Genomic DNA, 15,609 nt, shown 5'->3' with positions numbered 1-15,609 from the left:
TGGGCTCAGCACTGTTTGAATTTGACCAAATTGTAGGTACAGTAATTTACCTTTTTACATCTTTGTTTCCAAATCAAACAGCAAGAAGACCAAAGGCTGAACTGAGAGCTGACAGGACATCAATTCCAGCAGGGGGCGCTGTGACCCTGACCTGTGATGTGAACCCTCCATCATCTGGCTGGACGTACATCTTGTTCAGAGGAGATCACCCGGGCACACAAGATGATGGTAAAAACTTCAATGGACGAATCAGTGTCTCCAAGGGAGGAGTCTACTGGTGCAGAGGAGAGAGAGGAGAACCAGTTTACTACACAGAGTACAGTGATTCAGTCACTATCAACATCATTTGTGAGTTTAACATTTTTGAAAACTTGTAATAATATATTCTATCCATAAATTGATTGATATAAAAAGACTAAAGCTGTTTCTTTTTTTCTCATCATTGTGTCCTTGTTGGGATCTCTTGAACACAAACAGTATCAGACAGAGCTGTTGTGACTCTTCAGCCCCATTGGACTGAGATACACAGCGGAGAGAAGATCACTTTGAGATGTGAAATCGAGGGTGGAGACGACTCTGAGTGGGAGTATGAGTGGGAAACAACCAGCTCTGATAGATCTGTAAGACAAAGTGAATCCTTTGAAATCACTGCTACTTCTTACAGTGAAGGAGAATACAAGTGTAAGGGAAAACACAAAACTGAGGTACTTTCTTCAACACCATGGAGCACTCCAATCACATTGACAGTATCAGGTAAGATGGACTTAAAATCAACATGAAAACAAGTTTTAAGAAGGTTTGTTTATGTTAAGAGAAACTATCATTCATATCTGAACAGTACTCAAATTGTGACTTTATTTCTTCATTGAGAAAGTTTTAGTGCAGATCACAGTGATTAAGTGTGTCTTTGGTACAATAAGTTTCATGGATGAAGTTCATGTGTATTTATTTCCATAAGGTATTTTATTAATGGCTATTTAAAGAAACAGTAATCATTTATATATCCCTGTTTTAAACTGAACAGAACAAAAACCAAAGCCTGAGCTGAAGGCTGATGTCACAGATATTCCAGTAGGAGGTTATGTGACCCTGACCTGTGATGTGAGCTCTTCATCTGGTTGGCAATACTACTTTTGGTACAGAGCAGATAAATCCTCTAACCCATCATCCATAAATGAATTCTCCTCGGCTGGACAAAAGCGTGTCTCAAAGGAAGGACTCTACTGGTGTAGAGGAGCGAGAGGAAACCCAGTTTACTACACAGAGGACAGTAATACAATTCAGTTAAAAGAAAATAGTAAGTTTTGCATATTGACATTCTTTGGTGTAGATTTAAGGTTTTTTCATCTTTGTATACTTACTGTGAATTCTTCAACATTAGCGGTTGCAAACAAGGCTGTCGTGACTCTGCACCCCAACTGGTCTGAAATCTACTATAAAGAGTCGATTACTCTAAGATGTGAGATACAGGATGGAGACGACGCTGAGTGGGAGTACGAGTGGAAAACAAGCAACTCATTCAAACCTCCAAAGGAAAAGGAATACAGTATTGGACCTGCTGATACATCACACAGTGGAAACTACAGTTGTAAGGGCAGAAAAAAAAGTGACCAGTCTCCAACAGGTTGGAGCGATCCCATCACATTAACGGTTTTATCCAGTAAGTAACATTTCTTTCATATAAACATTATACTGTACTATCAGATATTCCATCATTACATGGTTTTATTTCTTTGAATAATCACTTTTCCAACAGGTTCACCCCAGCCTGTCCTCACCGTGTCTCCACTCTGGCTGAGTCCTGGAGACTCTGTGACTCTGAACTGTGAGGTTAAACACCCATCAGCAGGATGGAGGTTCTACTGGTATGAAGCTATTCCCAAACTATCTGACAACTCCTACAACTACCAGCTGCTATCTGGAAGCAGAAATGGAACTGAAAAGTATTCCTTCATTGTTAATGGACAGACACACACAGCAGGATATGTGTGCAGAGCTGGAAGAGGAGAAATGAACACTCCTTATAGTGAACCAAAGTTTGTCTGGTCTGGAGGTCAGTTTGTTTCTGTCTTTATCTTGAGATTAATATCTTTATTCAGTTTTGATCTATGAACAACATAGAGTTTCTTCAGTACTTTTGTCTGTATTGTACAACAAACTCGTTTCCTTGGTGAGTGGTTGTTGTTGTTTTTGGTAGCATGAAAAACACTAAAAGGAAGATTATTAGAGTCTATCACTTAAATAATCGTTCAATAAAAACATTTTACTTTGTATAATTAAGCATCTTATTGCTAATTGTTTACTCTCACATGTGAGGGCTTGTTTGATTAAAATAGTTGGTCAGTAATCAGTGGTATGTAGACTCTATATGAAAAATCTATTTCAGCCATTCCTGATAAAACAGTATATGGACTGATGGAAAAGAAGGGAAAAAACCAAGCCACAGACTTGAAACACAAATAAAAAGTAAGAATGCAACTACTCATGGAGAAACATCGTTATGAAATGCTAATCCTTCATATCTTTGAAAAATCACAGGTCAAAGAAAGTCTTTCAATTTATAGACAGAAGCAAGGGTTCCTTGGTTGTCTATCTTAATTAAATATAAAGTCCAATGGCAGCTAACTGTAGTTGTCTGTTCTTTTTTAATCTTTGGACTGCTGGGATTTGTTGAACCTTTTGTTTCTTTCTTTCTTCTTTAGATTTGCCTTCATCAGCATCTCTCACAGTGAGTCCTGAAAGAGTGCAACACTTCACCTCTGATTCTGTCTCACTGGAGTGTAAGGGGAACTCTACTCAGTGGAGAGTGAAGTTTCAAGAGGACAGCTTCCTGGCAGATTGCTCCCTGTGGGATAAAATGACTGGATCAACATGCACAATAGATCGTCACATCTCAAGAAATAATGTGTACTGGTGTGAGTCTGGATCAGGGGAGTTCAGCAACGCTGTCAACATCACTAAACAGAGTATGTTTTTATTACATTTCTTCTTAAAGTTTTTATCTTTCAGCATCCAAGTATTCAATTCAACATCATTCAGTTCCACGTTATCTCCATCGACATTGAGAAGTTAAAGAGCAGCCCAGTGTGGGAGAGTTTACTCTCTTAATTAGATAAAAGCAAAGATTAAGGTCTGAGTGTATATCATTATTAAATACTGATCACATTTGTAGACAGTTGCTGTTCAAACACATTTGATGCCAAAGTCTTAAACATAAGAAGGAGTAAGGTGTACACAAGATAACACATCAGATTAATCATCACTTTGAAGCATTGCTGTAAAAAAAGAAGAAATATATTCTCATCATTCTGTGTCTGCTAATTTTCAAGTTTGAACCTGATGACCTCTGACTGAATCCTCTTTTCTTTAACTGTTTTACAGAGTCTGATATTATCCTGGTGAGCCCTGTCCATCCAGTGACTGAAGGAAGTTCAGTTAGTCTTAGCTGCAGATTGAGAAGCTCAGATATTGTTTCCAATGTGTTCTTCTATCAGAATAACAAACTCATTCAAAATGATACCAGAAAGGAGCTTAATATCTCTGCTGTGTCAAAGTCTGATGAGGGCTTCTACAAGTGTCAGACCTCAGGGAGAGAGTCGTCTCAGAGTTGGATGTCAGTAACAGGTGAGTGGGATAGTCAGGGAGATACCCCGTGCCCTCTAAAGTAAGTACATACTTTCATGCACTAATGTTAAACAGACATTCTTGAAGTAACATCAAGCCGGCTTAGAGGCCTGTGTTAACGTTAGCTTAGCATGACTAGCAACCAGTACTTGGGTGTGAATGACCTCGGACAAAATCATTTCAAACATTTTATTTTCAAGCAACAAAAAAACTCATGGACCTTTTTTTTTTTTTAACATTAAAACACTTTATTCAGTGTTACACATGTCAAATATATCTTGTTAGTCCTCTGTTGCTCCATATCCTGGCTTGCACTCCTCTTTCTCAACCAGGAACTGCCAGACAGACCTTCTTCTCATGAATTTCTGGCAGGCTGAATGCTACAAGGCGTAATGCTGCCCTCTGCTGTAATTCAAATGAATTGATCCACTTTGGGTTCAATTCTCAGACATAGTCCAGTGGTCCTCAAGCAATTCAAAGTAGCCCTACCGACTAGCTGAAGTCACTTCCAAAAGATAGCCAAACAGAGATGAAGCCTGCCTTTGGCTTATATGGGGGTGTGCCAAGTGGAAGGCGCCAAGTTAGGCAGAGGTGGAGGGATGTTTAGGTTGTTGAGAATAATTATGATTTGTAAAAAAAAATGGTGGTTTAAGAATTTACTTAAAGGAATCGAAACTTAACGTCCGTCATATTGCTTGGAAGCTATGCTAACAGGCTCTATGGAGAAAGCTGATAATGGCGAAAAAATATACATATAGCGGTGAGACGGCTGCTGCGGGTGAAGTATCCCTTTAACTGAAATGTATTTTGATATGTTTTTAGCCTTATTGTAGATGTTTTGTGCTTCTTGCAGAACAGGTAATACTCTCCAGAGAGTTAACTTATTTCTCACCTCTTTTGGTCGGGGTGCCATCTCCTACATAAGAGGAGGCTTGAGGGCCTTGCAGGTTGTTGGTGGTTGGAGGGGCAAAGTGTTGGAGAATTGTTGACAGTAACCAAAGAGTGTGCCGCGCTGCAAGGGCCCACGGTGGTATTGTTTAGCGCTGAGTCGCGTCTTTAGTTTGTCACTTTTTACATTCTGTTATTTACTTATTTCTTGCTAGTTTTATTTTTTATTTTTACATTTTTCTCCAGGCCTGTACTGTACATATTGCTGCACTTTTTTTTTCATTGTAAAAAAATTCACTTGCATTTTTTCTTTCTTTTTTCTTTCTTTAGCCTAAGCCACTTTCCCGTCCTTACAAAGATACAAATTACTGAATGATTTTATGTAAACCATGTTTTGTCTGAAAAAGAAAAAGGTCAAATACACCATCTAGTTGGAAGTAACCACACTTTAAGTGATTGACCTTATTGATTCAATAATTTAGTGTTGAATGAGTAATTTGGTTAAATCCTGGATTGCGATAAAATGATGTATTCATTGTAGACTATTTTCTTTGCACATGTTTGTGTTTTGTCTTCACCGTTGCTTGAGACAACATGACAAAACATTTAATTATCATTGTCTATAATTTTAAGAAGTGTTTTATAAGTTCATTAACAGTTATTTGTTATTATTTGTAGTGGTGTCCAGGCTTGGGAACCCTTCATATCTTTTAATTCTCATGATTGTCGGGCTGATTTGTGGAGTAGTACTTATAATTCTTCTGCTCCTGTTGTATCGCTGCAGGCAGTCAAAGGGTGAGACCTTTATTTAATATTTTTCTCTTACACATTTGATGGTTTATTCCAAATGTTTGACATGAAATGGTGGCAAACTAAAAGAACAACACAATGTCTTTTTTACAGATTCATGCCTTATCAGGTTGGTTCAGTGCTCTCTTGTGTCTCATTTTAAACATTACATTAACACTTTGCCATTACGTCCAATGTTAACACCTTTTTATTTACTCAATGTTGGAGGTCAATCCAGTCTGAAAGCACCAACCAGGACTCGGCCACAAATCCGGCCGCTCAGCATCATGAATACTCACCTCCCCTGCAGGGTAAGCATTTGAATTAATCATAAATATTTATATGTAAGAACACCTTTTATTTTAAACATCCAAAGATACAAAGTGTTATCGTGCAGTTAGCTCGATTGATTTGATCTCCATTGCTCTTTAGGTGACGCGTGTCATTATGAATCAATCAAAGGCCCTGAAGACACCGCACATGGTACAGTTTATTCTTTTTCTAATACTGAAAATGTTCCAACAAATGCAAAGGTTTTCTTTTAAACGACGCAATTACTTTCGCTTTTGGAATGCAATTTAGGCAATCAGTGCAATGTATAATATTTCTTAAATTGAGCAATGGTGTCCTTAACTGGTTGGTGCATCATGTATAATTCATTTGTAGTTGCGCTATGAACAATGCCACTTCAGAGGGTGAAGGCAAGTTTCATCATCCTTTTGCTAATGTTTAAGTGTGTTAGACTTATTCAGCCTCTCTTTAGAGACACATACATTAACACTTGATCTTGTTTATTGCTTTAATGTTACTTTGTACTTAGACTTTCCATGGATAAAGAAGCTAAATGATCACTGAAACTTAAGGTTAAAATACTTGGTCTGATTCTACATCCATGTGCTCCTTGAGTGGTCCCAGTTTCCGAGTTGTGAAATCATTCTTCTAAATTCAGTGTGTTCACGTGATTTCAGTTCGGAAAGTTTGAATGTTGTAAGAACTACAAAGAAAGTATGGACGCTACAAAGATGTGTGACTGTCTCTGTTATGAGTTATATTTGAGCCAAACGTTGATGTGCAAATTGTGACTTATCGGCAATAAAAAGTGTCTTAACATTAACAAGACAAATATTTTGCCCCCCATGTGATGACGAATATGACCACAATTCAACAAGTCGGAATCAAATCTTTTCCAGAGTTTTTTCCGAGTTGTTGCTCCGACTTGAGCAGGCGTTTATGTACGTTTTACAACTCGGAAACTCGTTTTCCAGATGTGTCCGATACCACATGAATGCACCATTAAACCTCCAATCAAAAACTGCACTGAACATGCTTCACCATGTACATTTTACTTTGAAGGGAACTGTTCCTCTTTCTTGCTTTTGCCTCTTTTTTGTAATATTCCATAATACTTTTTTAATAGTGGAACTAACCAACATTTAGTGCTGCATGTCTTCACAGGGTTATGGCAACGATTGCTTGTGAAACACTTGCACAAACTTAGTTATGACTCAGTGAAACCAGGACAATGATGTCAGCCAATACGCTCTAAACTGTTTCCTGAAATAGTTTCCGACTGTAGATGAACTGTAGTTTATGCACGGCCCAGAATGTTTGTGGATAACAAAACATATATTTCAGATGCAAACCACTCCCAGTCCCAGGATGTTACATATTCTCTGATCGAGCTCAAAAACATCGGAAAGAAAGGTAAGTATTTCAATAAGGAACAGCAGAAAAAGTACTGAAGTGTTTTTACGTTCATTCGGCTCATTTGTTATGTCTTATAGGGAAGAAACCTGAACCAGACAGCACGATTTATTCTGATGTGAGGTTAGAAACAGAAGGTAGGTTACAGTGCTGCTTTAAGTTGATGTTAAAATGCATCATGGTACACACTGGTGGAGATAATGGGTCAGCTTGCAGTTCAGTAATTATTCTAAATATTTCCACTGGGTGTCAAAAGAGACAAAATTTGTCAAATGTTAGCTAAATTTGGGGCATTTATTCTTGTCTCTGCTCAGTTTGGCTGTTTAAATTAACTTATGTTGGATGCATGTTATTGTCGGATCGTCATGTGTTTTAAGAACATTTCCATCTCACAGATTAAGTATTAAGATGGACAGTTTTAGGTCCAAACAAAAGCAAGAAGAAGAAACATTCGCTGAGCTGCCATAGTGATAACACATAATCTGTACAGTCATCATAGAAACTCAAGTGTTTCTACGTTTTTCTTTCTCAATCCTTCAACTCGTCCGTCTGTACTTTACAAATTCAGTCTACAAAGAAAACCAATCCTAAAATCTGTCTTTTGTTTTAGATACATCTGTCCTTTATTCTCAAGTCAGCTGCCATAATCCAGGTAAAGCCAAGAAAAACAAAGGTGAGTGAAGTAAGCAATCAACTGCAGTTTTTCTTCTCCAACACAGAACAATATAAATGTTGTGTTTTTTCTTTCAAATCGCAGGTGATGTAAGCTTTTATTGTTAATATTAACCGTCAGGTGTTCTTACATTAAAGGTCCAATATGTAGAATTTAATTACAATGTTTACGTTGAAATATCTAAATCAATAAAAAATTGATTAAATTGATTAGCAGAGAGAACTCACGATTCCCTGCCAGCACCAACGTCATCTTTTATTATTGTTTTGATTGAGCGCCCCCCGGTGGTGGAATCCGCATACTGTGCCTTTAATACATCTGAATTCTGCATTTGTTTTAGATGTGTTGCTTCTGAACATTTTGCATACTTAGGCAACTTTAATGCTTAAAGATGATGCTGAAATCAGTTTATTGGCTAAGGGGGGAAAGGGTTAATGGCTGCAACAATACAAATAATGACAGATTGTAATAACGATTACATACATGACAATTACAAACATAAGGCTTATTCTTAATATTCAGTATAATGAACTTTTTTTACACTGATTGTCTCTCTCAGGAAAGCCAACTCCTGCGATAACTGAAGAATCGGTTTACTCTGAAGTCAAACCAGGTACAGCTCATGGTTTTAATGCAACCTTACATCATGAGGATTTATTTTATGTATATGTCAACTGATTTTAAAACAGGCATAAAGGTCTGGTAAAGATTGCAATATTCTTAAAAAATTACTAATCTTTCTTTTCCCTTTGCTTCTCTTCCAGATCAATAAAGTTCTGTATCTATAGACGTAAGGAATGGATGGCAGCGTGAAAAAAAAAATCTTGGCTTGATTAGCATTTGCAGCTGTCATGTGATAATTTTGTGCTCGTGCTTGTAAATTATTAAAAGTATTCGGTGCAGTAAGTAGCATAGAAAATAAATTAAATTGTGTATTTATTTTGTATTCCTGAAAGTTTGGTTGAACATTTCATGCATCGATTAACTTCTTTCACTAGTAAGTTGTGAGCAGCGTTACCCGCCTTTATTGGGACAGGGCGGATCATTTCTTTGGTCATTTTCTAATGTTTGTGATGCAATGACAAAGTAGAAAAGGAAGATATAAGACCTGAGGTGTCTCATGTATCTGTCACATTAGAAAAGAACTGATTCATCAGATTCAAGTTGAAATGTGACATATGTCTCTTCAACAAAGTTATAGTTGTACACAAAGTGTTTGTAAAGTTGAATTGTTACGTTCCACATGTTTTTGTTTTGTTAGACTAAGTTACATTTCATTTGAACTACTTGTATCGTGCTGTATCGAGAGCAGAAGATTTTATCCACGAGGAATAGTATTTAAAAATGAGAACATAACCAGAGTATAAAAATCTCTACTCTGTTTAGCGTTAAGCTAACCACTTAGCATATGCTGTTATAGCCTGTTTTCTGTTTTTTTTTTTTTTTAGATTTTGATTAAGTTCATTTCATTTTCTGTTCTTTACCTTAGTGCTACTATAGTTTGTTGTATTCAAACAAAAGCCTTTCATACAATATTTGAGTTTCAATGGTTATTGGTGAACATGTCTATACAGATTTCTGCCATTTCAATAAAATTGGATTTTTAAGATATCCTGACAGCTTCTGTGTTGAACTTATTAGCAGCACCGGTGCCAGACTGTGACCCAAAGATAGGCACCCAATGGATACAGATGTAAACTCAGAGGGAGCGTTCAAAAAGGAAAGGCGTTTAATGCGGTCCAAGGTTTGGTACACAGAAATTCAAACAAATCCAGAGGAGAAGGGAAAAAACAGCTGCTTGGGGCCCCAGACCAGTAGGGGGCCCCTGAGGGCTCACAAACTTAAACCAAAACAGTGGCCAAGAATATGCACATTTTGCAATAGGCAGTAGGACAGACTCTAGAATGGCCCCTAGCTGTTCATGAGTTATGTCTGAAGGAAGTGTGTGGTATTGGTAATTATGTGAAACCTTTTTATTTCGTTTCATGTCGTTTCAACAGATGATCCCAGACCTGTTGTCAAGGTGTCCACTTCATGGCCGAGTCCTGGAGCCAATGTTACTCTGAAGTGCCGTTTTAGCAAAAATTATGGATTGTGGACGTTCAACTGGTATAAGGCTGTTCCCAGATCATCCAACAACTCCTACAGTCATGAGAAACTGTCTCACAGCTGCAGTGGACAAGGTCAATGTTCCTACATTGGTCATGGACAGACACACACAACAGCATATGTGTGCAAAGCTAACAGGGGAAATGATACTCGCACCAGCAGACCCACGTTTGTCTGGTCTAGAGGTCTGTATGTTTTACTTTTAGCACCACCAAGTGTTTACTTCTGTTTATTCTTTACTGTACTGTGATATGACATGACAAGCATTTGAACGTCTGCAGACACAGACACATGCACGACAGGCTGAGTTGTTTGTGTACAAACAAAAAAGCCAAGAAAGCACACAAGCTAGGGCCAATATTAAAGTCATTCTTACATACAAATCAATATCAAGATATTTTCAGTATCAAATACTGTCTGTTTAGAACAGAAAGGTGGATGGTGCTGAATTCACAAATAGGGCGTTAACACTTGCAGAAAACTCCTGAAAAACTCCTGACATTTCCAGGAGGAGCTGCATGTGTGAACGCAAACAGCCACATTTTTCACTCTGATCTCACACAGAGTTTCTCCGGCCAGCCCTCCTAGTATTTTTTCTGCAGCAAGTCCGGGTGGGCTGATGTGAGAACGCAGCAGGATATTCTCCGGAGAATTCACCTCGAGCCAATAGGAGGGGCGGAGTGACGTTTCAATACTGTGACGTCGTATAGCGGACTCTGTTGCTCCGACCGCTACTTCCACGTCCCGCCCGCCCTCCTGTCTGACAGGGAAAGTCTCCCGCTGTGAGGTGTACATGTGAACAGCGAAGTCAGGAGAATATCCAGAGCAGTCCTCTGGATATTTTCAGGAGTGTATTTGTGAGAACGGCTAAAGAGAGCCAATAAGATGGAGTCGGTATTTAAAGACTGTCAAAACTTGCCGTTCACCGTACCTTCCTCATTAAACTACAAACTCTGTGCTGGATTTGACCCTTCACTTTTTCTTATCTTTTCAGAAATTCATCCAAATTCAATCAAAGTGAGTCCTCCTGACAGAGGCCAGCACGTTTCCTCAGAGAATGTCTCACTGAGCTGCGAGGGAAACTCTTCTAAATGGAGGGTGATGAGATTAACTGAAAAAGGCCATCGGTCAACCTGCTCTGAATGGGGGACAATGAAAAATTCGACGTGTGACATCACAAACCCTCCAAAAAAGACAGCCGTGTACTGGTGTGAGACTGCATCAGGCCAATTCAGCAATGCAGTCAACATCACTTTTCAAAGTAATGTTTTGTTTTTTATCTTAATCTAATTTGCGAAACGATTGTTTTTTAAAGTCTCTTATACAGATTGTGTTTCTAATTTATATTAGACAGATAGAGTAATGCTACATGACGCCTTAAAGGAGTCATATGTAAGATATTTACTGAATGAAATGATTAAAGGACGTTACTATATCATCAGGCATTAAGGAAACATGATATGTTGAAGTGCTGGCTTCTCTGACTGGTCTGTATTTTTATTTGGACCAGAGAAGGTATAGCGGTTTTAAGGCACCCCCACACAGCCGTTTTGGACGCCCCTCGGTTTGCCAGGCAAACGGTAAACCAACAGGTGTTTCAGTGATGGAAGCGAGCAACAGAACTGGTTCAGATAGAAGTGATTGTGCCCGACCTTAAAAGCCTCTGCATGTTTCTAATAAGCTCCACGAGCAGAAACGTGCTCAAACTAGGATCAATATTGGAGATGCTTTAAGAAAAATGGAGAGAGGTTAGAATGCAGAAAGGTTTACAGACCGATGCAGAGCTGGATAAACACTGAAGCTTCAGTGTTTGTGTTATTCTAACTCGGCTTGCGTATCAACTCTAGGGAGGAGGTGGCTGAATTTGGACTGCAGTACCCATTTTTATCTCTAGTGACATATTGCTCCCTTAAATAAGACCTTTAAAAGGAAACCTACATAAATTGGTTAAATAAGTTCACAGATAAACATTTAATTGTATCTTGTACATAATAGTACCTGTCAGTTACACATGTGGAAGCAATCTATAAAATGTCCTGACAAATAACCATTTTGTTCTTTTATTTTGGCAGTGTCCAGCTCTGAAGGTTCCTCCTTTCCTCTGCCATTGGTCCTTGGACTGTTTTTTTCCCTTTTAACCCTGATGCTCCTGCTGCTGTTGTGTTGCTACAGAAAGTCAACGAGTGAGTCCTGATCATTTTCAAAGACATACAAAACTTAGAGAAAATGATCAATTCAGAAATATTAAACAATTTATCAAGAAATGCCTTTTTTCTTTCAGATACATTCGTCACCAGGTCGGTAAAATGCTTCTCCCTCTAGAACCTAAAAGTGCAGATGTTTCTTCTCATGTCTGTTTGACGTTTTGACAGGATCTTTAACCTTTGTGTTCTCAGGATTTTTAGACCCTCAAAGTCTCAGAAAACCAATCAGAGCCCAGCTGCAGACGACGTGGTCGACCAGAACCAGACTCAAGGTAGAGGGTCTCTCAATGGTCAATATCACAAAAATACATCTTCAAGACCTCATCATTTCTTAGAAACACTTGAGGCTGATTAATTATTCAATAACATAGGAACTAAAAACTACTAATCAGTCTGTCAAAAATGTTTTTTGAGTAAACATGAGGCTAATAATACAGTAAGAATGAAGCAGATGTGTAAATATCTTGAAAGTAATGGGGATAGTTTTATCATTAATTCAGTCAAAAGACCCCAGCACAGTTAAAATTGCTCTGTTAAACTTTTAATATAGACATACTGTAACCTTGATTTAAGATGGTGAGTCATCTTCTCGTGTTTATTCCAGATGCGGATGAATCCAACGATGTGACGTACTCTTTGATTCTGTTTAAAAACAGAGGTAAAGGTGAGTACTCGTGTTTCAGACCAGGTCCGCCTTCATTACAGCTTCATCAACGCTGCAACGCTCGAAAAAGAATATCGGTATAATCATGGTCACCAACCTTTATTTAAGTCTTTAAATCATGAAGGTGTTTGAGATACAGTAAGAGCACAATATTAAAAGAAGAAGAAGAAGAAGTTGTCAGTTGGCTGGTCTTGAAGGATTGACTGACTGCAGGGCAGAGGGAGACTCAGGATGGGGGTTCTGTCTCAGACGTAATTCTGGCCGAGCTGATCACGATCCGGACTGTTCCTAGAATTAGACAAACGAGAGGAAGGGATGAGGAAGGAGGGTGAAGGGATGAGGAAGGAGGGTGAAGGGATGAGGAAGGTGGGTGAAGGGATGAGGAAGGTGGGTGAAGTGATGAGAGGAAGGGAGGGTGGGTTAAAGAATCGAGACAAAGAGGGTGGAGTGGGACGGCTGGCCGTGGTCCTGCTTCTGAACCTAAGTTAATGTATTCATTTAATTTGTGTTTACAATATTTAATATTCTTTCAAACAAAAGCCTTTGGATTTTATAATGTGATGCCGATCTGTTTTTGAAAATAAAAATCTTGTTTATTTGTTATTCATCTGATCAGGTCTGCAAAATGAACCAGAGGAGGAGAGCTCTGTTTACTCCAAAGTGAAGATAGGATCACCTGCAACTACAAAAACATAACATACACAAGTCCAGACTTTATTTTGAATGAACATTTTGGTATATTTGAAATGACTCGAGGTTCTTCATGGGAATGAACTTTCTTCGAATTGGCTTAGTCATCTCAGGTCGCGACCAATAGAAGTCAACCATCGTCCAACTCTTATTGATATTTATCGCTTCCTAAGAGAGTTTTTTTTTCCTCTGCCTGAGCCAGTTTTATTTTTTTACAGAGGGCATACATTTGAACTGACCTTCCTGTTGTTTCGCTTTTCTTTGGTCTTGCTTGGCAAATTTGAGAAGTCTGTTGCGAATAGCTTTGCAACAGATTTCTAACTTTCCCTAATCACAGAAACTGCATTCTATTGCAAACGTCTTTCTTTACATGAAAATATGTCAAATATGTTATATTGCCTGTTTCATGCATATTCTTAACTGTACATGAAAACTACATACACATGCAGATATCAGAGTCGGACATGTTTACTGTGTTAGTTTCAGCTTTCCCATACTGTTGGTGTTCCCTACTTAGATTATGATCTAGATCAACATCTGTTCAGTTCAGTCTGAGTTGTTATTGAAGAACGAATCATCTGTTCATTTGTAGAAAAGATGTCTCATGAAACGGTTTCTTCTGAAGTCAAAAGAGGAACACCTACTGGTAAGAATCAAACCATGCACAGTGTGTGTGTGTGTGTGTGTGTGTGTGTGTGTGTGTGTGTGTGTGTGTGTGTTTGTGTGTGTGTGTGTGTGTGTGTGTGTGTGTGATGGATTTTTGAAACTACAAAATCTATTGAACCTTTTGAATAACTTCTCATCACTTTTCTCTGATTTTCTTCTCGGTCCATGAAGAAAAGTGTGTTGTGTTGTGTTTGAGACGTGCTTTGTTTATACATAGCTTTTATCTGCTGCCTTTTTTTTCTTCTTTTTTTTAACATTATTGCTCCTAGTTTTATGTTATGCAACAATAAACTTTTTTTTTCATAACACCAAGCTGTCAATCGTCTTTTTAAATGTTTCTTTGCTCAGTTTCATGTTATTTTCTTAACCTCACCAAATGGCTTAAAACCCTAAAGAAAAAAACTTTAACCCTGGAATATATTAGAAAACCATTAAAGATGTTATACTATGTACCAATGGTAAACCTGTCCTTAACAGTTACCTTGACAGTATACTGTTTTCTTAATGTTTGCAGGAAGTCAACCCACTTATGAGTTTAAACAGGAAATCATGAACTACTGAGGTAAGATTTCGTTGATAGGAAACTTTCTGAAATGCTCTTCCCATTTTTTTTTTGAAAGTTGTTGGTTTCTATGAATTTCTCTTTTCTTGTGAAAGGTTCGAGGGTCTAAGGGGGGGTCACAGAGTTGTAGACGGTTAAGCTCTGCGTTGCATCTTTTGTAACTTTGAGGTAAAATAATGGTTAGATGTTTCATTCCCATCAGCAGCTAGGTTGACTTTTTTTAAGCTCCTACTTTTCTTTGAGCTTTGCACTAACTCTGTGACACAGCAGCCACTCTGCCTGTAAACAACAGTATTTATCTCCACTTCATGGATACACCTTTAATCAGGTAAACACAGTGGTGTGTTGGTGTCTAAAGAAGGGGGTATACTCTTGGTAAAATGTTTTTTTTAAAGGTGGCCGGTCCAGCAGAGGATAAACGGTCTCTGTTATAAACAGGTTGAGCAATGTTAGCAACTTTTGGTACGCATACAAACAAAAATAAATCCCCCTCCAAAAGAAAAAAAAAGTAAATGAATCCTCAATATTGGGCACATTTTCTAGCCTACTTATCCAGTTAATGGTTTTCATTGTTTGGTTGTTAAGAAGAAACACACTTTAAAGCTTCCAACTTTAATTAATGTTGCATTCTTGTATTAAACAGAAACCCTAACCCAAACAGAAAAATGAGAGTCTCACAGATTAAGAAAAAAATGATATTTGGGGGTCGTTCTTATTTTTAGTGAGGTGGACATGAGTAAAGGAGCAGGTTGAAAGGCTTGCTTGGCTTTCTGGTTTGGACTTATTTAGATGACCTGACCTACAGCAGTGAGGTCTTTGATGGCTTCTTTGTCAGGAGTTTTAATGAAGATGCAGAATGAATAGTGATTGTGAGTGGTGGATTTTGGTCCGTCTGGTGCTGCTTTTGCTGCCCCCTGATTTTCTTCATTGCTCCTACTGGGTCTCTTGTTTGAGGCAGCACTGCCACCGTGTGTCCAAATATAATCCATGAGCACAGTCGACAGCAACAAGCTCATTTCCCTTATGTCCCCTTCTG

General features: G+C 38.3%; 2 protein-coding genes across 5 annotated transcripts in view; both read left to right on the top strand.

Annotated features, from left to right (window-relative positions):
• The window catches only part of LOC110004014 (Fc receptor-like protein 5), a 39,988-nt gene extending 30,699 nt beyond the window's left edge, over positions 1-9,289 (top strand). The window contains exons 6-21 of one of the 3 annotated variants that reach the window (XM_065950751.1): positions 82-348; positions 478-753; positions 1,025-1,297; positions 1,382-1,660; positions 1,757-2,053; positions 2,703-2,966; positions 3,382-3,624; positions 5,191-5,307; positions 5,416-5,432; positions 5,528-5,612; positions 5,734-5,784; positions 6,937-7,005; positions 7,086-7,142; positions 7,616-7,678; positions 8,238-8,291; positions 8,443-9,289. In XM_065950751.1, the coding sequence (XP_065806823.1) occupies positions 82-348; positions 478-753; positions 1,025-1,297; positions 1,382-1,660; positions 1,757-2,053; positions 2,703-2,966; positions 3,382-3,624; positions 5,191-5,307; positions 5,416-5,432; positions 5,528-5,612; positions 5,734-5,784; positions 6,937-7,005; positions 7,086-7,142; positions 7,616-7,678; positions 8,238-8,291; positions 8,443-8,450 (2,420 nt within the window). In that variant the 3' untranslated portion in view covers positions 8,451-9,289. The remainder of the gene's footprint in view (positions 1-81; positions 349-477; positions 754-1,024; positions 1,298-1,381; positions 1,661-1,756; positions 2,054-2,702; positions 2,967-3,381; positions 3,625-5,190; positions 5,308-5,415; positions 5,433-5,527; positions 5,613-5,733; positions 5,785-6,936; positions 7,006-7,085; positions 7,143-7,615; positions 7,679-8,237; positions 8,292-8,442) is intronic. The other 2 variants (XM_065950750.1, XM_065950752.1) reach the window with 2 other exon arrangements.
• Positions 9,290-10,624: 1,335 nt separating this feature from the next.
• LOC136177461 (uncharacterized) lies at positions 10,625-15,280 on the top strand. Of its 2 annotated transcripts, XM_065950761.1 has the most exons (6): positions 10,625-11,048; positions 11,860-11,970; positions 12,069-12,084; positions 12,184-12,263; positions 12,596-12,655; positions 13,272-15,280. In XM_065950761.1, exons 1-6 carry the CDS (start codon positions 10,673-10,675, stop codon positions 13,349-13,351), a joined length of 723 nt encoding a protein of 240 aa, XP_065806833.1. In that variant the 5' UTR covers positions 10,625-10,672; the 3' UTR covers positions 13,352-15,280. The 2 variants fall into 2 exon arrangements, with proteins under 2 accessions (XP_065806833.1, XP_065806832.1); XM_065950760.1 differs by lacking the exon at positions 13,272-15,280 and having other exon boundaries at positions 12,596-12,958.
• Positions 15,281-15,609: the final 329 nt, after the last annotated feature.

Source organism: Labrus bergylta, chromosome 22 (genome assembly GCF_963930695.1).
Source record: "Labrus bergylta chromosome 22, fLabBer1.1, whole genome shotgun sequence".
Lineage (NCBI taxonomy): Eukaryota > Metazoa > Chordata > Actinopteri > Labriformes > Labridae > Labrus > Labrus bergylta.
The sequence above is the reverse complement of the archived record's forward strand: the minus strand, read 5'-3'. Positions and strand labels throughout refer to the sequence as shown.

What these genes read in the sequence shown, in the direction of transcription:
- LOC136177461 (XM_065950760.1), top strand. Translation starts at nt 10,673, where the DNA reads ATGGAGTCGGTATTTAAAGACTGTCAAAACTTGCCGTTCACCGTACCT. An exon ending in AGTCAACATCACTTTTCAAA is followed by an intron (nt 11,049 to 11,859) that starts GTAATGTTTTGT and finishes TTATTTTGGCAG; the next exon opens with TGTCCAGCTCTGAAGGTTCC. An exon ending in CGACCAGAACCAGACTCAAG is followed by an intron (nt 12,264 to 12,595) that starts GTAGAGGGTCTC and finishes TGTTTATTCCAG; the next exon opens with ATGCGGATGAATCCAACGAT.